The sequence below is a fragment of the Thamnophis elegans genome, chromosome 5 (assembly GCF_009769535.1).
Source record: "Thamnophis elegans isolate rThaEle1 chromosome 5, rThaEle1.pri, whole genome shotgun sequence".
In the NCBI taxonomy this organism is placed as follows: Eukaryota; Metazoa; Chordata; class Lepidosauria; order Squamata; family Colubridae; genus Thamnophis; species Thamnophis elegans.
This window is the reverse complement of record NC_045545.1, coordinates 34,096,445-34,119,205: the sequence shown is the minus strand read 5'-3', so window position 1 is coordinate 34,119,205 and position 22,761 is coordinate 34,096,445. Positions and strand designations below refer to the sequence as shown.

General features: G+C 38.9%; 1 protein-coding gene across 1 annotated transcript in view; it reads right to left on the bottom strand.

Annotated features, from left to right (window-relative positions):
- NRDC (nardilysin convertase) overlaps positions 1 to 22,761 on the bottom strand; it is a 30,821-nt gene extending 8,060 nt beyond the window's left edge. Inside the window, 26 exon segments of the mRNA XM_032217631.1 lie at positions 263 to 294; positions 1,239 to 1,401; positions 2,435 to 2,562; positions 2,655 to 2,805; positions 3,460 to 3,511; positions 4,976 to 5,095; positions 5,392 to 5,478; positions 6,385 to 6,508; positions 6,721 to 6,825; positions 7,346 to 7,400; positions 9,306 to 9,364; positions 9,470 to 9,590; positions 10,831 to 10,908; positions 11,942 to 12,011; positions 12,183 to 12,256; positions 13,621 to 13,678; positions 14,429 to 14,551; positions 16,318 to 16,413; positions 17,145 to 17,201; positions 17,204 to 17,217; positions 18,080 to 18,233; positions 19,285 to 19,366; positions 20,683 to 20,720; positions 20,723 to 20,948; positions 22,355 to 22,716; positions 22,719 to 22,761. Of these exon segments, the coding sequence (XP_032073522.1) occupies positions 263 to 294; positions 1,239 to 1,401; positions 2,435 to 2,562; positions 2,655 to 2,805; positions 3,460 to 3,511; positions 4,976 to 5,095; positions 5,392 to 5,478; positions 6,385 to 6,508; positions 6,721 to 6,825; positions 7,346 to 7,400; positions 9,306 to 9,364; positions 9,470 to 9,590; positions 10,831 to 10,908; positions 11,942 to 12,011; positions 12,183 to 12,256; positions 13,621 to 13,678; positions 14,429 to 14,551; positions 16,318 to 16,413; positions 17,145 to 17,201; positions 17,204 to 17,217; positions 18,080 to 18,233; positions 19,285 to 19,366; positions 20,683 to 20,720; positions 20,723 to 20,948; positions 22,355 to 22,716; positions 22,719 to 22,746 (2,657 nt within the window). The 5' untranslated portion in view covers positions 22,747 to 22,761.

Sequence of the window (22,761 nt, the reverse complement as noted above, 5' to 3'; positions counted from 1 at the left end):
GCACAGCTAGGAACCCCAGAAGTTAGATAAGGCCATTTTAAGAATAATGCTTGTTAAACAGTGTTTCATCCAACAGTATAATTACTCTTTTATATGTATGTGCAAATTAGAATGCATAGGTTACTGATCAATTGACTATAATTCAAATATTTCTTAATCCAATTATTTAAATTGAATAATAGCCCCAATTTCTAACACATACTCAAATGTTGGCAGCTATTATAAACTTTATAATTCTCAATATAAAGATAAATATACCTACTCGATAACATAATTCAAAAATTCTTTTGATTCCTGGAAGAAAAGAGAGATGTTAACATTTTGACTAGAAATAAAACAACAGTAACAGTGAAGCGTCAGGAGCCGCTCCGCTGCCTAATACAAGCACCCAAGATCGCTGACAGGAAAAAAGCCTCCATCGCTTTAAAACGGCTGTTCTAACTGCACGGCTAGCTTCGCGGCGAGGGACAAGGCTCCTTGCTTAATATAAGCACTCCCCCTGCCTTCGAGAACTTAAGAATGGCAGGGGTTAAAATATGAAAGTTTTAGAAATAGCCAATTAATAAGAAAGAACAATATAATCAGAGAAATACAACTACACATCCAGCCCAGAACTGGCTGAGTCTAAAAATGGGAAGAGCAGCAAGGAGGAAGGCTTTATAATCTGTAGACTCAGCCCTATTGGTTACTGGACAGAGTGAACCCTACGTGACTGCTGTCTCCACCAATCACGGAGAAATAAAACAATAGTAACAGTGGGCATTACTATATTATCTACATAGGAGCCATGCGGTGGCACAGTGGTTAGAATACAGTATTGCAGGCTAACTGCCCACTGCCCAAATCACATTCTCTTTGTGGTTGGGGGAAAAAACCCTTACATAAATGCCTTTGGAATATGACCCAATTGTAAAACAGTGCAGAAACAAGTAATATTAGTGCCTAGGCTTAGATGTGTTATATTCCACTATTTTTCATTACTTGCACAGAAAAGTGCTTTTCTCATCATATTCTGAGTTAATATTTACTTATTTGATTTATATTGAAAATAGTTTGTTAATAAGCTCTGTTTGACAAGATTTGTTACTAAAGCAGAAAATGAGTTAAAATTGGCATGAAAGTCAGAACAGCCAGATATTTCTATCACATGGTGTCACAGTTAAAGGTTAAGCAAGGAAAATCACAGATGACAAGATAGTTTATACTGTAGATGCAAGTTAAGCTGTTGAAATACTCACAGAGCTTGTGAAGTTTCCCTGGACAAGGCCCTCTGCAAAGAGCTGAGATTTGAAAGCCTTCACAAACAACAGCAGAGAATCTACTGAGAGCCCCTTCATAAGGGCCTCATATTTGTCTGTCATAGACCACCGACAATGTTCCAGGATTAAGAGACGTATATCTCTGTGCCACAGGAGAAAAACTGATCATTACATGTTTACTGGTATGTTGGTTTTAACAGCATCGCCTATAAGCTACATTCGGATCCAAAAGTAAATGCATTTGCATTTACCCAAACTACATCATTCCAAGTACAAATCAACTCCATAATCAGGGGAAAATGTGTGAACATGTGTATAATTTACATACTTTTTACATAAACATTCTGTACATTACATATATTTGAATTTCACATGCATTTGTCTTTTACGGACACCTCCCTCCCCACACAACTGAGTATAACTAAATATGTGATTTTTAAACAATTTGGAGATAGGAATAATTAAAGGAAGAAAATCATTTTCCAACATGCAGGGCATAAAGGGGTGGGAGATCAAATCTGTTTCTAGAAATGAAGGGTACGAAATATAAGAAAACTTCAAAGTAATCTGCTCATAAAAGACCATCTGCTCATAATATACACCCAAACAAGACCCAGTCCCAGTCTTGTTTCCTGTTTCTTGAACTGCAATTTAGTCCTTTAGTTCTGGGTACAATTTTTATATAGTGAAAAGTTTAATAAATCTTGCACAAGAAAGTGTATTTTCTTATCTGATGTTTTCTAGACTAACACAGCAGTCACTCAAGATAATTGAGCACTCAAAAAGTTTATTGCAGTAATCAACTCCCAATTATTCTCCTAAGTATTACGAGTCTCAATCCTCGTCTTATGAACATGCAATATTTCATCCCTATCTTGTTCTTATTATCAATTGTTATCCATGTACCAAAATATTTCACCGGAATGGATGTGGCCAACATTTCTGGAGCGTTTTGGGTTTCTAAGGGGATGGAATCAGGGACCAGTTTTCAATGATAAATGTCATTTTTTGCTGCCCAATATCAGCAGTGTTGGTTCTGTTAAGCCAGAAGCCATGAATTAGAAATTCCAGTTACTAAACTAAAGATGGATTAGACAATGAACCAAAAACAAATAAATCTTCTTGCATAGCGCAATGACTGAAATCATCCTGGTTCATATACTCCAGACACTTACTTGGCCAGAGTTTCTGGCTTGATAAGGATGTTGAAGTAAGTCTTCTTCAACTGCTCAGTTATCATCTCAAAAACTTCTGGAGTAAAACTGAAATCAGCTAAGTGGTCAATGATGAGCTGAAACAGCAACTACAACAACAATAATAAACTAATTCATTATTTGACCCTTCTTAAAAGGACTTTTCAGAAAGAATTCAAGGCCCGAATAGATCAAAACTTACAGGTAGCTTATGATTGAAGCCTTTCACACGAATGATCAATCCATGTTCTCCGGCTACCAGCTTATATTCCAACTGAGCAACATCAGCTTCATATGCAGGTTCAGCAAGGTTGTGTGCAAGGATGTTCACAAAAGTATCAAAGAGCACCACACTGACCACATTAAGTTGAGACAAGGGAGACAAAGGTAAGAATTTGAGAATGTTTCTTTGGGAAACTTTTTGGAATTACACATTCCTTCAAAAACAGCCAAGGTTTTGATTGATTGATTGATTGATTTTATTATATTTATATGCCGCCCTTTTCCCCCGAAGGGGACTTATGACAAAAATCAACATATTTACAGAAGCAGAATTATAGAATGCATCAACCAAGTATGGTCAACATTTGTTTTATGCATCATTTGAAATGTTACATTGTGGACATGACACTCCTGTCATACTTGGATTTGGATCATTTGAACTATAAAAATCACTAAAATGCTTGCTTTTTGTGATCTGAAGTTGCTTTCAATATAATAAATTCTGTTCTTTTGAATGCAAGAGGTTAATATTTTATGTCATGGGCCCTTTAATTAAGAGTCTCCTAATTTAATAAGTTATAGCTAACTGCAATGTTGCATCAATTGCTGCTTGACTACATATTGCATTTAGCTATAAAAATGCATAACAGCATGAGAGCTCCTACTATCAACTATCAGTACTTGCTGTCCTAACACTCACTCCCTAACTTAAAGCTCATTTAAAATATTTTTACAGCAAAACAATAAAACAAATCAAGGATTAGACCAAAACCTATAACTCTTACTTCTCAGCAGATTGCTGGATCAGCGGTGAAATCAGATGGAAACGGATATAAGCTGGGGAGGGGGAAAAAAGCTATAATGAGCAGTGGCACACAACACAGAATTTTTATCAAGTCTATGTATCTCTTCTAGACCTTAGATTAGGATTCCTCTATAAAAAAAGCAGGTTGATATCTATGTTGATTACGGTAGATTCACTGTCCTTTCTAAAGCAGCAGTCTTTCCAGTCCTACAGGCTACATGTTCATGCTCACAGCCATATCATTCATCATGGAAAATTGTTGCACATAAAACAGACCATTTAACACTCTGACCTCCCTAATGTGAGGGCTCTCTGGCCACTGGATCTTAAAAATGAAAGCCTTTCCAGGAAATAGGAGCTAAAAAAAATAGATAGGGGACTCTGACAAAGCTGTATTAAAAAGTGGATATTTAGAAAGATCCTTGGAGTCTTTTTTTTTAAAGTTTGGGGGGGGGGGAGTGCTCTATCCAATAGGAAGATTGAGACAGCACATCTAGCAAACAGAAGGACATGTATATAGGTAGTTCTCAACTTACAACCATTTTTTTAGTGACTGTTGGAAGTTACAATGGCACTAAAATAAGCGACTTATGACTGGTTTTCACAACCAATGGAGGATCTTTATGGTCATAAATTTGGATGCTTGGCAAATGGCATGTATTTGTGACAACTGCACTGTCCCAGGGTCATGTAACCTGCCCAGCTGGCGTCTGACAAGCAAAGTCAATTGGGGGGGGGGGAGCCAAATTACTCAACAACCAGACAATTCACTTAATAATTGCATGATTCATGTGGCAAAAAAAAAGGCTGCAAAGTGGAGCAAAATTCATTTAACAACTGCCTTGCTTAACAATGGAAATTTGGGGATCAATTGTGGTTCTAAGTAGAGGACTATCTGTACGGTGGTCCACAAATCAGTGATCAAATACTGAGCTTGACATTCTAGTATCAACATAAAGAGTAAGGTTGTTAGAGTCTAGAAGTATCTCAAACCAAAGTCAATGTTGAAATGACAGTTCAGGTTGTGTTGTCTTCATTTTAGAAACTGTAACACAGAAATGGAATAGAAACCACTGGTTTTGTCTTAAGTAATAAGTTATATATCAATGTATTGCTTGAGGTAAAATTTTCATCAGATGGTGCTCGATTATAGGTGGTTTCATGGATGAAACGTAAAGGCTAAAAAGTGAGGATTTGTTAAAATAGAAAACCTATTTTATGTTAGGAAATGTATTTGTAATATTATTTTTAAATGCCCTTTCATACATTTAAATTCTAAAGCCTGCTCAATGCCAAGTTGATAGTGCAACTCAATAGAAGTGACACATATGTAAAGTGAAACACTGATATGGGTTAATGCCAGACAACATTGCCCAGAGATATATCTGGAGTAAAACAAAAGTTGCCATATGAGAAATCAAAAGGAATAAGTGCTGTCTAAGCCATAGGTAGAGGTTCATTAGGCGTTTTACTCAAAGACGCCACAAAATAGTTACCTTTAGGGATTTTGAATTTGTCATCCTTCTTGTACCACAAACAACCTTGCTGAGAACTCATTATGTTGACTGGATATTCTGTCTGAGGGCAATCAGGATCCTTCAAAGCAAAATCAGTTGCTACAATGATGAAAGATGGGGTTATTATTTCACATCAACAAACAAGTACTATGTAACAAAATGAAATGCTTAAACCTGTTTATAATTAAGCAACCAAATGGCACAATGTTTCTGTGACAACAAACAATACAGATTCCCCTAATTTCCCCTAATTCGTATGGGGCCAAAATGGCAGAAATCTAACAGAATAACTCTGTTACTTACAGACACCTTTCTTTTAAAATGGCAAAATAATAATAGCATACACAGAATGATTATAGTTTAAACTATTTAGGAGGAATTCATACGTTACTCACCAATGTATCTATTTTCTTCTGGCAGGTGTAAGTCAGGATTTAATTTGAAGTCACTGGCCCATGTGTCACTCCAGTGTTGATCAACATCTGTAAATATTAATATTACAATAACTTGGTAAAACCACAATAATAAACCTAGTTTCAGTGATATGCATAGCTAAGATACATGCTTCTTCTCTCATAACACATATCAAATTTCCAGAGATAATGGAGGACATTGAAACATGCATCGAGCTGAATTTATACACAGCTCATAAACCTGAACATTCTTTAATTAATTCTTTAATTAACTACGGCATAAATTCCACCGGATGGATCAGGAATTAAGCAGTTACAGCTAACTTAAGTCATTTTGATTAAATGGGTCCAATCTAACCATGCACTGTATAAATTTGTATCCAATCTATTTCTACCCTGTCTAAAATTTGTTAATATGAATTTGTTTTAACAGTCAAATCATGATGAGCCATAGAGTTTCTTCTCTGAGGATTACTGCAATGAATTAACATAGCCATTCTGATTGCAAGCTCATAATTTAACAGTCTATAAAATTTTGCTTAGTCCAATAAATATTTTGTATGAATGATTGTCTCATCAACAAAATGTTAGAAAAATTCCAACTATCAACAATCTTATTATGACTCACTGTGAGATAGGAATTAGGTAAATGCATTCTGTTTCCTGTTGCATTAAACTATGGTTTAACTATAATTTTCAATGTTAAAAATCATTTGTGGATGGTGAAAGTGAATTAGTGTAAGGCTTGTTGAGCTAGTTTCCAGTAATTTTTCTTTTTGAATTGCCTCTAGTTTGTATTGCTATGATCAAAGACAAGAGAAAGACAACAAAATAAACTAGAGGAAAAGGCCAGAAATCCATAAATAAAAAAATCGTTCAATTACATCACAGTTTATATGAAATCAAACCGAATCAAAGCTTTTTATACTGTCAATTTTAGTTCCTGAAATTTAGACAGATGGACTATTCTTATACCTTCAACACTGTATTGTGTCCCAAACCATTTCTCCTTTAGGTGACACTGGCCTTCATGGGAGGCAGATAATAAAATAAGATTGGCTTGACTGGGAATCAGTTGGTTAAGTGCTTTAGCAATTATCTGTAAAAAAAAAAAAAAAGATTCAATTAGAACTTCCTTCTGTGACACAAAATTCCAGATCTTTATTTGACTTCCCTTTGAAATGAATGATAAATCTTGAAGTAATAACGTTTATCTTCTAAAACAGGAACTCATGGTAAAAATATTTTCCTATCATCCAAGGTCAGAGTTATCTTACATATTAAGCAAGAGCTTTAACATTTTTCACCTACCTCTGGATTATATTCAAAGAGAAGTTGGTCTCCTGTCAAAATATCCTCCTTTGGAAAAAGCTGCATATTTTCACAAAGACTTTCTACATATTCAACTGGATCAGTCTGAAAAAACAAATCATTTTGCTTCATGATATGGTCCTTTGAATATTTTTTTCCATGTAAGCTAACTTGGAGATGAATGCAGACCATCATTTTCCCTACAGTTTGGACACTGTTGCTTTGAATGAAGAACCAGATTTAGTTACCAAGGAGATGAACTCCAAATTCTTAAGATATATCAGCAAAATGTAATTCAAATCACTAACATTCTGATCAGTTATGTCATTTCTATGTTTACCTGCTATATGTCAGACAGCATCAATAGAAGAACCCAAAATTTGTGGAAGCATAGAAATATTTTTTTTAAAAACCCCAAAATTCTTAGAAATGATAACAAACATCTGAATGAAAGAGCGTATGTTTAGGGGTAATGGAAGGTTAAGTGTTAATTTGAGTTGAAAACCAAAAAGGAAAATTTAAAAAATTAAAATATGTAATGAGACAGGAGTCGATATCACGAAACCAAATACTCAGAAGAAGAGTGTTAATATTTTGCATGACATAAATCTGATCATCTCAATACCTGTTCTTGATAATGGAATTCATTCGCTTCAATCTTCTGGATCTCTTCCCATATTCTGTGGATGAAAGCAGTGTATCTTCAATATATTTTGTTAAGTATATATTTGCAGAAATAAAGGTTTCAGAGTAAAAGCATACACAAACTTTCAAATACTCAGCAGCCAAGCCAAAAAGGGGAGTTTTTCTCATTTATCAATAAGGGTAGAACATGTCTGACTCTATTCTGACCAATTCAAGGACCTAAATATGCCTCATACCTTTACAGCAGGGATGTCACGTGACATTACCGTACGACGTGTTTGATACCCCTGTCTCAGAACCTCCTAGGTCAGAATGTGACTGCCTTCCCACTTCCAAATTTAGAAAATACACTTTTACTATGCATCTATTATGAAACTACTTTCAATTGATTTTAGACAGGTAATGGATAACTTACCTTAGGAGTGAAGGCCCTGCACGCGGGGGTGAGCGGGTCGAAGCCACACTAAACTCCGAAATGGGAGGAGGGAATTGGGGCCCAAAAATCCCTTCCGCGGAAATGGGAGCCCGAGGCAGTTGGATATCAGGAGACCAACCCTGCTCTGTAGGGCGCGCTGGGGAAGCACGTTGCGGGATCAGCACTGGGGATGAGCTGCTAGGCGCCCCAGAGGCCTTAGATGGTGCCTTGGTCTTATCCTTGCGCTTCTGGGACTTGTCCCTAATGAGGCCCGAGGCCTATGGCTGGAGGCCCTAGTAGCGGCCCTCCCGGGCCTTGGGCTAGCCCCTCCCTCACCAGGGGAACAGGGCTCACAAATGGGCTCCACGGTACCTTTGGACACAGACTGGTCTGCCATTGTAGCGAGCGAAAGAGAGATTTCGAAAGGCCCAACCTCATTTAATGAATAAACGCCACGAAATTGCTCCACCACACAAAGCGCCATGTGAAAACAGTAGCTGTGCTGAAACGACCTCCTCACTGACTCAGCAAACCGCAAGTGAGGGAAAGAGGAGGATCGTCGGGGCGGCGCCGATGCCTGGGCGCGAAATTACACGCCCCGCTTTCTCTGGCCGATTCCGGCGCGTGCGCAAAGCCCGATTCAAAATGGCAACTGCCCCAGAGGGCGCGAATATTCAAACCGCCAAAGTCCCTGAATGGACGCCTGGGAATCCTGCAAGCCGCAAGCCCCGTGGCGAAACTGGCCACAGTTCCATCCAAATAAACACCGCGTGGCAAGGGACGATGCCTGGGTGAACCGCGCCACGTAGGTGGGTCACTCCCGGGGCATGGCGGCGCACCAGCCCAGGACGCGCACAAACAGTAAGCGAGGGGAGGAAACACCAAACTCCACTCTTGGAGCGCCTCTGCTGTGTCCTGGCGTGACGAGCCTATGGACCTTGCAGCCCCCGATCCCAGGCAAGAGATCCGACGGCGGGGAGGGTCTGGGCTGGCAGCGAACTGCCGCCTCCACCTCTGAAGGAAATAGACCAGTTTAAAAACCGCAATAAGTGACTGCTGAATCCAATTAGATGAAATTTGTCGATTAGTCTAGAGAGAAAATTGAGATATGTCTCGTTAGGCTGGACTGAGTAAAAAAACTGGCCCGGTCCAGTCAGAGGAGGCGTGGTCAAAATTTACATACTCAGTCTCTAGGCTAATGGACAAAGTTAACCCATGATTTGATTCCCCAAGCAGCACACAGGAGAATCAGCCATTTTTTTTCTAATCTTCTGCTGTTCAGGTTTTTGAATTATATTCATCTTTAACCAACACAGTCAGTGAGTGAACTAGAAAACAGTGGGTTAGAGAAAGGAATAGTACCTTTGAAAAGAAGTATTTTCACTCCTCTGAATTTCCCGTTTCTCCATATAGTTTTAACAGCTATGTACTATGTCAGCTCAAATATACAAAACACAGAAAAAAGAAGGAAAGACACAAACAACACCAACTTTTCTTGACTAAAATCAAACAGAGATTTCATTACCTTTGCTCAGGTCCTGCTTGCTGCAACATTTTCAAGTACTGGAATACAACGTGAGCAACCTGAAGGAGGAAAGGTTCAAAATGTTCAAGTCAAGGACATCTGAATAAACTGAATAAGCTTATGAATAAGCTGAATAACCATTCTAAACTGCAATTCAAATTTACCTCATAGAAATGCTTGTAACCTTCATCAGTCAGGGTCACACAAATACTGAAGACAGAGTAGGTTGAGTTTTGCTCAAACCCGGTCTCACCATTTCCTCCATACAATGCAAGTGCCCAGAATCTGGAAAAAACATTTACCATACTCTTACAAAAATTAAGAAGTGCAAATTATTAAAAATTTTAATATGTTTCCAATGTACCACCAATGATTTGTAACTCTGATTATCTGTGCTGCTGGAGGAAAATCTAAAAATATTCAACAAATGAACTTCCCTCAGAGGCAATGATCTTGGCTCAGCCTTGAAAAATGTAATATATGTAAGGAAGTGGTATTGCCTGTGCCCTGGGTGAGTGGGTATTTCTGTTTTAGTCTGTTTTAGTTTAGCTATTTTGATCCTATTTGCCTATCTGGCTTGGTTTAAGCCAGAAGTGGGCAACTATGGCATCTTTATGACTGGTGACTTCAACTCCCAGAATTCCTGAGTCAGTATGGCTGGCTCAGGAATTCTGGGAGTTAAAGTCCACCGGTTGTAAAGTTACCATAGTTTCCCACTCCAGGTTCAAGCAAATGAGAGTATAATTTGGGCTAGACTCAGTGTATTGTGCTTAGTTTGGAGATTTTTTTGTGCCATGTACTTTTCAAAAAAATTTTTTCCTGATTTAAGAGGCAACTATATTATCTACAATTGGAGACTCAATTCTGTGTTTATTTTGATTTTATTTTCTCAGGCAGTGTTTTTTTTAACATCACTGGCTTGTCTTTTGGTTGGTTACTGCTATTTTGCGAATCAAAATTTCTCCCAGTCCTACTGTAGAGCTTTTTCACACAAGCATTCCCAACACTCAATATTCTAGATGTGGCGGACTTCCCAAATGCCTTTAGATCCCTTATCTGGGTGTTGTCATTTAGGCTAATACCAGTTTACTGTCTGCAATTCTTTGCCTGTTTGACAAGTAAAAACAAGCCTAAGGGAAGCCTTGAAAATGGGATGGAGAGGCCTTCCTTTATTTAATTCCACAGAACAGCATCTGATCTCTTGGCACTGCATCAGAAGCTTCACTCTAATTGGTTTGTTTTGTTGCTTTCTAGTGGTCTTTTGTAAAAGTTTGGTGAAGCTACTTCAACACCTTCTTGTTGGAGGAGTTAAAGTGGAATGTCTCATGTTTTTTTTTCCTGTGCTGAGATGCTATACTGAAAGCATCATGCTAGGGGATAGAATCCTGGTGACTCATGTAATGAAGTGGCACTACTTCACATGACCCTTGTAAAGTGTTCTGCTTAAGGTTTTCAAGCAAGGGTCTGCTTCAACCTCAGCAAATTTATCATGGCAAATACCAGCAATTTTCATTTGTATACATACTTTTTCCTAAGATATGAAAGAATGCTTCCTTTCCCTTCATGTCCAACAAGCCAAGAAATATAGTGAAGTGGCTTCACCCTGCAAAGTGAAAAAACATTAACCGTAATTTGAAAATTCAGGTTAAAACATAAAAAAATAAGTCTGTAAAACAGGCAGCCCTAAAATGATGGGAATTGGGGGAATAATACTTTATAAAGGTCACCTTCCTGGGTTGCCATAAGTAGAACATACAGGTAGTCTTCAACTTACAACAGTTCATTTAGTGACTGTTTGAAGTTACAACGGCACTGAAAAAAGTGACTCAAGACCATTTTTTCACACTTATGACCATTGCAGCATCCCCATAGTCATGTGATTTATTATTCTGGTGCTTGATAACTGATTCACATTTATGATGGTTGCAGTGTCCTGGGATCATGTGATCCCCTTTCGCAAACTTCTGACTAACTAGGTCAATGGGGAACCACATTAACTTAACAACCATGTGACTAATTTAACAACTGCAGTCATTCCGTTAACAAATGTGACAAGAAAAGTTGTAAAATGGGGCAAAAGTCACTTAATAAATTTTCCACTTAATAACATAGGCTTGGGACTCAATTGTGGTCATATGTCAAATATGGTTCCACCACAAATGCGCGAACGACAAAAGCGCGCCTGACTAAACTGCGGTGACAAAAGCATGCCGACGAATGAGCACTGAAGCGCACCGACAACAGCGCGCCGACAGAAGCGCGCTGTAACCCTAACCCTAACCCTAAACTAACCCTAAACCTAACCCTAAACCTAACCCTAAACCTTACCTTAACTTAAATCGCGCTTCTGTTGGCGGGCTTTTGTTGACGCGCTGTTGTCGGCACGCTTTTGACATCACGGTTTTAGCGCCGCGGTTTTGTCGGCGCGCTTTTGTCGTTCGCGCATTTGTCGGGTCACAGTCAAATATTACCTGTACTTGCTATCATTTAAACTTATATAACACGATTATCAAAATTAAATGGTCAGATATTCCACACTAGACTTTTAATAAATTGACCTAATCCATTTTCACTGAATATCCTTGGAAGTAGGGAGGGAGGGGGCAAGGCAGGAGGGAACAACAATTTATAGTTACCTGTAATACTGTTCTTGTGGAGGAAGAGCCCAAGTGATGTTTAAAGAATGAGTTTTTCGAATTGGAACCACTAAAAATAAAGAAATTTTCGTTATGAATAACTAAAGTCAGGATAATTCCAGATTTCTCAACATTTCCACATGCGAAACAAAAAACAGCATGCATTTTAAAGCTAGGAATTTTAAAACAGATGGGGATTCACAGTAAATAGCAGTGGTAGTTACCCAGCTACATCACTCACCTCTGTAAAGTTTAGGAAAATCTGGAGTGTCAAAAGGATCTGTCAGATGGCCAAATGTTGGTCTGGTTAAATCACTTGAAAAGAAAGAACACATATATTTACATATATGCGTGCACACACATCTTCCTAATTCAGCAAGGACCATCACAAATCAAATCACTCTATGAGATCAGGCCGTATATATTTCTCAACACCGGTTGTTAAGGGATTATTCAATTCCAGGGATCAAATCCTTAGTCGTAACGAATTATCAATGTTGCCGCTTGTTCATCAGAAAATATTTCTATCTATGGCAATACACACACAAAGCCTATAGCTATGACCAAGGGCTTCTGGATTCAGAGTCCTGTTCCTATTTATAAAAATAGCATGTGATTTCTTTAGGGATGTCCCATTCTGTTTTGCACTTGGAATTTAGCTTGTACATGTGGAAAAGACAAGAGGGTCTAGATAGCATACAAACAGGTAAAAAACAAAATCACTATGCAGAGCAACAGGTCTGTCTGTCTGTCTGTCCGTCTGTCCGTCCATCCATCCATCTATCTATCTGTCTATCTCTTATATTTCTTATTTGCTAACCGCCCATCTCCCTCAGATACTTATTGCAACAAGAAATGTATGCATGCTTGGTCAAGATGCCCATCCAATCTTTATCCTTGAGTAAAAAAACAGGATCTAATCTTTACAATGTATTGTGGGAGCTGCATTGATTGCAGATCTGCTTCTGGGTCAAATTCAAGGTGTCGGTTCTCACTTTTAAAGCCCTGCTTGCATACCTGGGGACAGGTTATTCGAAGGACTGTATTCTTCCAGCTACATTTACCTGATTCTCCAGAGCAGGCAGGCAGAGTAATGGGTCCCCTCTCTTAAGGAGGTCTACCTTCTCCATTGTGGCTCCCTCCCTATGGAACATCATACTTGGGGAAATAAGACTGGCCCCCACCTTGACACCCTTTCAAAAGGACTTAATATAGGTTTTTTGGGACCCCAGGATCATATGGAGCCCTTAAATTGGTTGGTTTGGTTGCTGACACTTGGAGGGAGGGGTTACTGAGCTTTGTATTTGGGATTTTATTTTTGTAAGCTATCCAGAACCACTATGAATCAGACAATCATATATATTTTTTCTAAATAAATTGATAAATATGTGAACAGAATTTTCCTATATATTGTATAAAGTGTTCTCTCCAACTCATTTGAGTTATATGTAGAAATCTGAAACTGACTAAATCGGATTTTTATTTTCTCCTTACTATTAACTTTAAGTAGTTTGGCAAAAGAAACAGAATATAAACCAGCAGCTGGCAAGTGAGAGGAAAGGATGAGAAACTAAAGACCAGGGCTCAGTAAATCAAATCTCTAATATTATATAAGTTGGAGAAGGGTGCACCCAATTTAATACCCTGCTTATTACACACAATAGGAAAATGTATCTTACTTATTTGGGATCTCTGAGAAGATTTCAGTCACCCATTTTTCCAGAGTATCCAAGATTTCTATTGAGGAAGGGGAAAAAAAAGTGATGGCACATAACAGGGAAAACAAGCAGCACATCATCAGGAAAAGAAGAGAAAGGTGAGGATCTGTTGTTCAAGCAGCCAATGCAGAGGTGCCAATATTACAAAGCCCACAGGCTGAATTTTCTTGGAATTTCCTGTGGAACTGCTCCACCTAACTGAAGCAACAACATATATAGGATTTTTAAAACTACCTCCTCCTGTGGGGATACCAGACCTAATCTGTAATCATCCAGTGAATCACTACTTAGTAGTTAGTTTAGTTTAGTTTAGTTTAGTTTATTTAGCTTGTATGCTGCCCACTCTCGGAAGACTCCGGGCGGCTTACAAATAAAAGGGAAGGGGGAATATAAAATAAAAACAACAATTAAAAATACAACAACATTCATAACATAGGATGGGGCTGGATAATTCAACAGCCCCAGGCCTGCCGGAGCAGCCATGTCTTGGTCGCTTTGCGGAAGGCCGGAAGGGTAGTAAGGGTCCGGATCTCAACGGGGAGATCGTTCCGTAGGGCCGGAGCAGCTACAGAGAAGGCCCTCCCCCGGGGGGTCGCCAGCCGACATTGGCCGGCAGATGGAATCCGGAGGACGCCTAATCTGTGCGATCTAATGGGTCTCAGGGAGGTAATTGGCAGGAGGCGGTCTTTCAGGTAGCCACGTCCGATACCATGTAGAGCTTTAAAGTAGCAAAGGAAATGTTCTGCAATTTCAAATGAAGAGCTCTTACCTTTTGACTGCACAACTAAAGTCATATAGTGCGCTGAATAATATCGCTGCCAGAATTCCCTCAGCCTGGTATAGGTATCAATCCCATTTTCTTTTGGCTCATGTTTCAGGGTATCTGCATTACCTGTAAATGAAGTTTACAGAATGAAGAACTGGTTAGTTATGGAATCTCTGCTTGAAACTTTTATACTCATCAAAAGGATGAACGCTCTTTTCCTCTGCAGGGACAAAATACATAACAACTTGGATTTAAACTCATGGGAGTATAAATCCTGCTGGATCATACCAACTATATTAGTTTAATGTTTTGTTTTTTACTGTGGCCAGCCAGAGATATTTCTTTGAGGCTCACAAATATGAGCCAGAGACTCATATTTCACTGTAACAGGTATCCAGAGGCATGGTCTCCTCAAAATAGTATTGAACTGTTAAAGACAAATAGCCCTCAATAGACTTGCCCGTTATGAATTTATTTAATCACATTTTCATGCCACCAAACATAGTGGCTGTCACCAGCTCTTGTAAGGATTCTACAGATTAATTTTCAAATGAAAGTGGCAATGTATTCACGATTATCACAAAAAGCAAAGCTGTCATAGTAAAAGTTCTGAGTAAAGTCTCTGTTATCACAGAATTACTTTTATTTTGTATAGTTTGAGGTGTTATCTGAGCCTCATTTATCCAGATCACACTGTTCTGCACCATCTGCCAGAAAGAAATGGCAAATAACAAGAAGAGTCCTATCTTTTTTCTTCCAATATGTTTTATTTTCCTTTCTCTGCATCTGTAGCCCTTCTTGATGTCTTCCTAAATCCTTATCTTAACTAGCTGAAACAAATGATGAAGAATGCAAATTATAAGCACTTATAAGAGAGCATTGTAAGAGGATCAATATGAGAGAAGACAAGAAAGTCTCACTAGTATATAGGGTTTAAAGTCATGTGTGCATTATTACCTCACAGTACCACATTATACTAGTCATGTTGTTGTGTGTGCCGTGTCACTGTATTAAACTAATTCAGTATTTGTATTTCATTTTGTACTCCTTATATTGATTTCTTTGCTAATGAATGTAATGCTAATGAACCTCCAGATTTAGTTGATTAATCCTTTGCATACTAAAAATTTCCCTTGCAAACACAGCTTGTTGCTTTGTCCAGTAATGTAATTGCTCTGGAGAAGGTTCTAAAGTGCAACTTAACCTCACTCCCAGCTGAAAGGGCTCTAGCAACCAATATACACCTGTTATGTTATGTGTATTTTCCCAACAGCTTCTTCTTCCCTTTTCCAGATATCCCTGTTTAATTCTGTAAAATAATTTACTAATTACAATGGATACTTAAAGCTTCCCATAGTCAGTTTGTAGTTGGGTATTGCCAAAATCAAATCATATTGAAATAAATGAATCAATCAAATCAGTAAAAATGTTTGATTCCACTAAAGTAAACTATATTTGCTACAAATATACATTTGATTTTTTCCTCCAACATGTAACAGCAAGAATTTAATTTCATTTGTTTTACAAACTCAGCATTGTAACATTAGCTATGCTAAACCATTCCCGGCTACAATGATCAAGGCATAATTAAAAACAGAAGTCAAAATATTATTTGATTACCATACAGATTAACTTCTGTACTATCCATAAATGTATACATTAAATCTGGCTGGCTTCAACCCATCACATATTTCTTTCTTTTTGTTCACAGTTGCCCATGCACTCCCAAATCTGCTCTGAATTGCGCTCTTGACCTCTGCAGATTCCAAATTTAATTAGAAACAATGGAGAAGGATGGGGTCTATTTCACTGGTAGATGCTACTGGATTTAATAGCAAAGACTCTTAGATCTGAAATCAACTCAATACCGACAGTCAAACAGGTACACTTACCCCAGAAAAACTTTTTCATAGGATGATCAGATTTGGCGAGACTGCCGAATAACATCTCTCTTCTGTTTGCATCAGAGGGCCTTGCAAGTTGATATTCTGTTTAAAAAAAAATAAGGCTTTCAGATTCAAGATAATCCTAGCCTACAATAGCAACCCTGGCTATAAGAATATGCCTGATGTTCCCAGACAGTTTCCCACAAACTAAGTGAATGGGGAAGCCAGTAGGAATCTGGAAATCGCTCCGGCCACTTTTTTTGTCCACCTGCACTTTGAAGTGTGTGTTAACAGCTCCCCACTCACCCCTCTTCAGCACTTACACAGGCTCCAGAGCACCTGCCCTCGATACTCCTTGCCACCACCCACGCTCCATACCTGCCAATCAGAGATGGGTTGCTGCCGGTTCGGCGGTGGCAGGAGGCTCCGCCCACCCGCTTCTGAGCATGCACAGAAGGATTGCGCAGAAGCGCAAGCACGTGCCCAAACCAGTAGTAACAAAATTGGCAACCTACTACTGCTGCCAATGGCACCTACCCTTCTGCTTGCCTGAGACATCTGCCACTTCCCACTTAATGACCCTCAATAAGTTACAAGAGTAACTGGGACTACCAGGACTGCCATTGCTAAGTTATGCAGTCATGTAATGTTGCATTTTAACAACCTCACTATTTAGCAATGGAATCCCACTGCCATTATAACCTGAAACTACCTGCTCTTCAGTTAGTAAGAGCACCCCTGTGTTGATGGAGGAATGCTACTACCATTTGCAGGCCAAGCAAGGTAGATTTTAAAGTACAATATATGAAATTGAAAGATACTGGAATTCTTACCACTATCCACAGCTTCAACTTCCCGATCAATTGCATCCCGGATCATTAAAGGGTGATGAAAAACTGTGCCCACCTGAAGCAGAAAATCATTGTAAATAGAAATTCTGAGTCTGGTGTAAAATTAAGATGATAATAAGAAAGTGTTTTCAAAAGGTCATATGACCTGTCTCAACATGGTTAATTCCCCCCGCCCTCGAATTCTATGCAAATCTTAAGAAATCTCAATTCTTTTATTCTTCAGTATGAATTGTCCTAACTGTGTACCATCCCAGCTTTTTCTAACAAAAGCCCCAGGCATTGGAAGTTCTATTTAAAATTCTCATTTTAATGTTACAATTAATTATCTTCCTATAGAATTTGACATTGAATGACCCACAAGATTCCTCTCTGCAGAACAACTGTCTTCCTATCTTATAGGCAGTCAGTCACGGCCTCAAAACCCCTTTTCCTCCTAAGATTCCTCTCAACCTCACTGCTAAAGATCAGTGGCACAGATCTTACCATTTTGAAATTAAATGTGCACGAAAGATGTAGTGTAACCCTAAATTTGCTTGACTTAATTAAAAAAACTCACCCTCCCCAAGCACTCTTTCTAGTTAATGTAGTACTTTGTGTCACTGCCCTGACATTCCCTTTCTTTTAAGTTGCCCATCTCTGCTCCACCACAGAACTGCTTACTCATTTTAAAAATCTGTCTTGCTAAGATAATTTTTGTAAGCTTCTGAAGCAATAACTTCTATATTTATTTACAGATCCGTATATTCTCAAAATATCTCATCGTTAAAATATTTTTAAAATTTACTCCCCCCGCCCCCGAGTTTACTTAAAAACTTTAAGTAAAGTAAACCAGCGTAGTGGACTAAGCTTAAAATAGTTAATATTAAATACTTAACTGAAATGTAGTGTCGTTTCACTACATTTTGCAGCTCAGTTACCTATCAAGAGCTTCCTTGAAATACTTTCTCTGTACATCAAACTGGAAGATCGTTCGTTCGCAGTCTGTTGATGCATTGTCACTCCCACCGTGTTTCTTCAGAAAGGCATCAAATCCATTCTCATCTGGATACTTTGAACTACCCATAAAAACCACTAGGACAGAATCCAAATAGGAGAAAGTTATCAATTCTAATAGAGAAACATATAAATAACACAGACATTAGTCTTCTTTTCTCTCATTGCCATCACTAAGCAATATATAGTTGTAAAGTGTGATGCCTCACAACTGCATTGCCCAGCAATGGCAATTCTAGAAGTCCCTGTTGCTATCATAACCTCAGGACTGCATGGGTTGTTAAATGGGAAGAGGCAGCAGTCCCAGGGAGTTGACTCGGGATGGCACTGTGGAGCACCATAGGCCACAGCCAAGCTCTGTGAATGGGATACATCACACTAGTGTGGGCAGGCAGTGGAGTGGTTACAGAGTACAGATCCCTGGGATCTCAAATTCCATAGCTGGATTCCTCTGGATAAAAAGTTGTGACCTTTCTTGTAGCTTCCACATTGACTTTGCTTATGGGAAGCTGGCAGGGAAGGTCTCAAGCGGCGATCAAGTGACTGCAGCTCATTGTGTAGTCATAACTGCAAGTTGGAAACCCAAGAACCCAGTTCACATGATCCTGCAACTTCATGGACCAGTTGTTAATTCCGCCGTGTTGAGTATTGTTGCAATTTCGAACAGTCACTGAACAAATGGCCATAAGTCAAGGACTGCTTATTAGTAATCAGTCATGCAATAGATCCTTTCTTGTTCTGTGCATTCATATGCGCAACAACACAACTCTTCTATAGCCTTTCCGTGTATTACTTAGGAATAATCTATAGAAAAAGCAATTCTCATCTCTACTTATGAGGATTAAACACACAATTAAATTAAATTAAATTAAAGTTAGTCATTAATTGTATTATGGTTGATACAGCAGAATTCTGAGACCAGCCGTACGTAACTGCTTGTTTAACAAAAAGTTACCCAAAATGACTTTAATGACTATTTTGCTTTCAGTAAGATTCTATATCGTTTTGCAAATATGGACACAAATAAGTATGCACTGATTTGACAAAAACATTACAAACATGGGAAATTATAAAATTAAAATTGACTTGGCTTAAAAACAATTAAAGATACATTTAAAGCAAAACGTACTATGTTCCAGAAAATGTGCCAGCCCAGGCAGCTCATTAGGGTCAGAGAAACTGCCGACACCAATACAAAGTGCAGCTGCAGACTGAAGAAAGAGAAATACAGAGAAATGTTTAGAAAAACATCATAGGCTGCCATATAAAAACTGTGAAACTCTTCCATTAAAACAAAATCTTTAAGGATCTTTTTTTCTCCGTTCTATTCAACATAAAGAATGCTGGTCCTTAGCTGCACATGAGAGCCACAGTATATCACAGAAGTGAGTACACCCCATCACATTTTGTAAATATTTAAGTATATCTTTTCATGTGACAACACTGAAGGAATGACACTTGGCTACAATGTAAAGTAGTAAGTATACAGCTTGCATAACAGTGCAAATGTGCTGTCCCCTCAAAATAATGCAACACAAAGCCATAATGTTTAAACTGCTGGCAACAAAAGTGAGTACACCCCTAAGTGATAATGTCCAAATTTAAAACACCTGCTCCCCCTTCACACCTGAGACCTTATAACACTAACGAGTCACATGACACCAGGAAGGGAAACAAGCTACTTGGGCCCCATTTGGACATTATCATTTAGGGGTGTACTCAATTTTGTTGCCACCAGTTTAGACATTAATGGCTGTGATATACTGTATGTCAAAGTGAGGATTTATGACTTTACAAGCAAGACCTGTCTCAGCATCTTCAAATACAAGTTATTGATACATTTATCAGAAAAATCATAAAAGGAGACCACAAAAGCATTGAATATATTAGATTTTCCAGTAAAACAGAAGAATTACTGTTGCACCTACCTAACATTTCTTAATCAGAAAGACAAAGTTTGCATGACTATGCATGTCCCTTACCTTAGTTCATTTTTATGCATACCTTAAAACAGAGGGGAGGGGGAAAACTAAAGTGCATAAAATGTTGTAAATCGAGGACTACCTGTATTACAGTAAAGGATAAAAAGAATATACTTACAACTTAAATATAGTTTTACAAGTCAGAGTAGTTTCAGAAAGCAAAATGAAAGCAAAAAAATTCTTCCATAGCATTCCAACACCCCATTCCATTGTAACTTTGCTACGATTATTTTCATGTTATACAATTATATCAAATTGTGCTGTTTTCCTGACAATTTTTCTCTCTTCATTTTGCAAACATGAAGATTAGCAGCATCTGAAACCACAACTACACTTGCAAATGCACCAGCCTCAACTGTGCACAAACTAGCCTTACTAAATTTTGGATTGCGTTAAATGCAACCTACCATCAATTTACAATTTACACTAAATCACAGACCACGTTATTAAAACTCACACTAATTGCAATCTACCTGTGAATTACACCAATGCCTACAGCAGTTTATTGCTATAACCATTACTCAATCCAAATTAATTATACATACCTGCTTTTCTGTACAATTTCTTTTCCGAGCTTCATCTTATCTGCTAGCTCTTCTAATTCACTATCAGGATCTAAATCTTCATCATAATCACCACATTCATCATCATAGCCTTCTTGGTCATCTTCTATTTCTGCTCCAGAATCATCATCATCATCAGTTTCTTCTTCAGAGTCACCCTCATCTTCCCCCTCTGAAGATACCGCACAAGGGCTACCATCTGGGTTATGCAAGTCCGAAATCAGCAAGGCACATAATCCATTTTTAGTCTGATGTATCTAGAAAGTTAAACAGACATCCAACTAAATATTCTTTTCAATGTCTTGGAATTAAAACTAATTGTATTATTCCTAGTATAGCATGTCTTTGCAGGGTCTCTTAATGAACTATTAGATCAAACAAGGCCTAAACTATTCATTTGTTTTTAAAATACATCTTATGTAATAATGGATTAATTCCAGAATGAACAATGTGGCTCACCCCACCGAATATTAGCATACACTTACTCCACAGAACAGTTCAGATTACTGGTCTTCTATTATGGGTGTCACACAAGAATGAAAAATACATACTTACCTAAAATAAGCTCCAATTCTGACAGTGAGTCCCACTTTCATGTCAAATGCACATATTCAGGAATCATTTATATTTCCAAACTTTCTTTCATAGCAAAGTATCCTTTTGAGTTATATGCCATTTTCATCTCAGAAGCAGAATTTTTCTATAACTTAACTAAATACTAAGCTGGATGGTTTATGCCCAAACATGGCTCTGAACTTCTGGGGACAAATCCAAATCCATGGTTGGTAAATTATCTTGAGTGGTAATAATTCAATAATCCACATATAGATTGGATCGGAACATTAGTCCTACCTAATATCTTGTTTCAACACAAGGCTGATCAGATAGTCGTTTAGTGACTGTTTGAAGTTACAACAGCCTGAAAAAAGAGACTTACGGCTATCTTTCAGATTTATGACCGTTGCAGCATCTCCATAGTCAAGTGATCAAAATTCAGATGCTTGGCAACTTACTCATATTTATGACATTTGAAAGGTCACACGATCTGCTTTTGCAACATTCTGGCAAGCAAAGTTGATGGGGAAGCCAGATTCACTTAACATCCCGTGTTACTAACTTAACAGCCAGCGATTCACTTAACAACTGTGGCAAGAAAGGTCGTAAAATGGGGCAAACTCTCTTAATAAATGTCTCACTTAGGCAGAACAGAAATTTGGGCTCAATTGTGGTCGTAAGTCATGGACTACCTGTCCTCAGAGATTGCTCACAAGCAAAACATGAGCATCCTCTGCAACCTGCCTCCCAACAAAGGATCTAAATTACTACAATCTGCAAATAACTGAAAGACCAACCCTGAATGATTTGTTGTCCCCCTCCCTTGTCTAGTGTTGAAACTACTGTACTGAACACACACACAAACACACACACACTTTTCTTTTAGGGCAATGAATTGGTGAGGGTGGCCTTCAGCATAGAGCATCAGCCTCTCACCTTCTAGATCTCTCCAAATAAAATCAGACTACCATCGCTACGTCAAGCCATGTTGTGGCTGTGGGTGAGAGAAAGTATGGTTCAATTCTTCCGGGCGACCTTTGGTTAAAAAAAAAGCTTGTCAATCCGACCCACCCGCCCGTGTTTGGCAGCCAGCGGGGGCATCTCGGGAGTACCTGTACTGTTTGGGATCACTGGGGGACTTGACGATCTCGGGATCGCCCAAGTTGGGGCTGGGCTCGCAGGAGGCGGCGGCGGCGCCTCCGCTCTCCGCATCGGCTTCTTCCTGGACAGCGCCGGCCTTGGCCCCACGGCTGCTCTCCGAGTCCTCGGGCTGCTCAGGACCGCAGGCAGGCGAGGCCTTGGTTCTACCCGGCATGGTTACGAAGATGACTGCGGAGGAGCGAAGCACGATGGGCCTGAAGGCGAAGGTCTTCCGGGGCCCGGCTAGATGGTCTCTCAGGCCGGCACGATCTCGACCGTGGAAGTCTCGATCTATTCGCAGCGGACTTACTCCCGAGCAACCCGCGATACAGCGGCTAACACTTTCCGCATCCGCCGCGGGCCCAA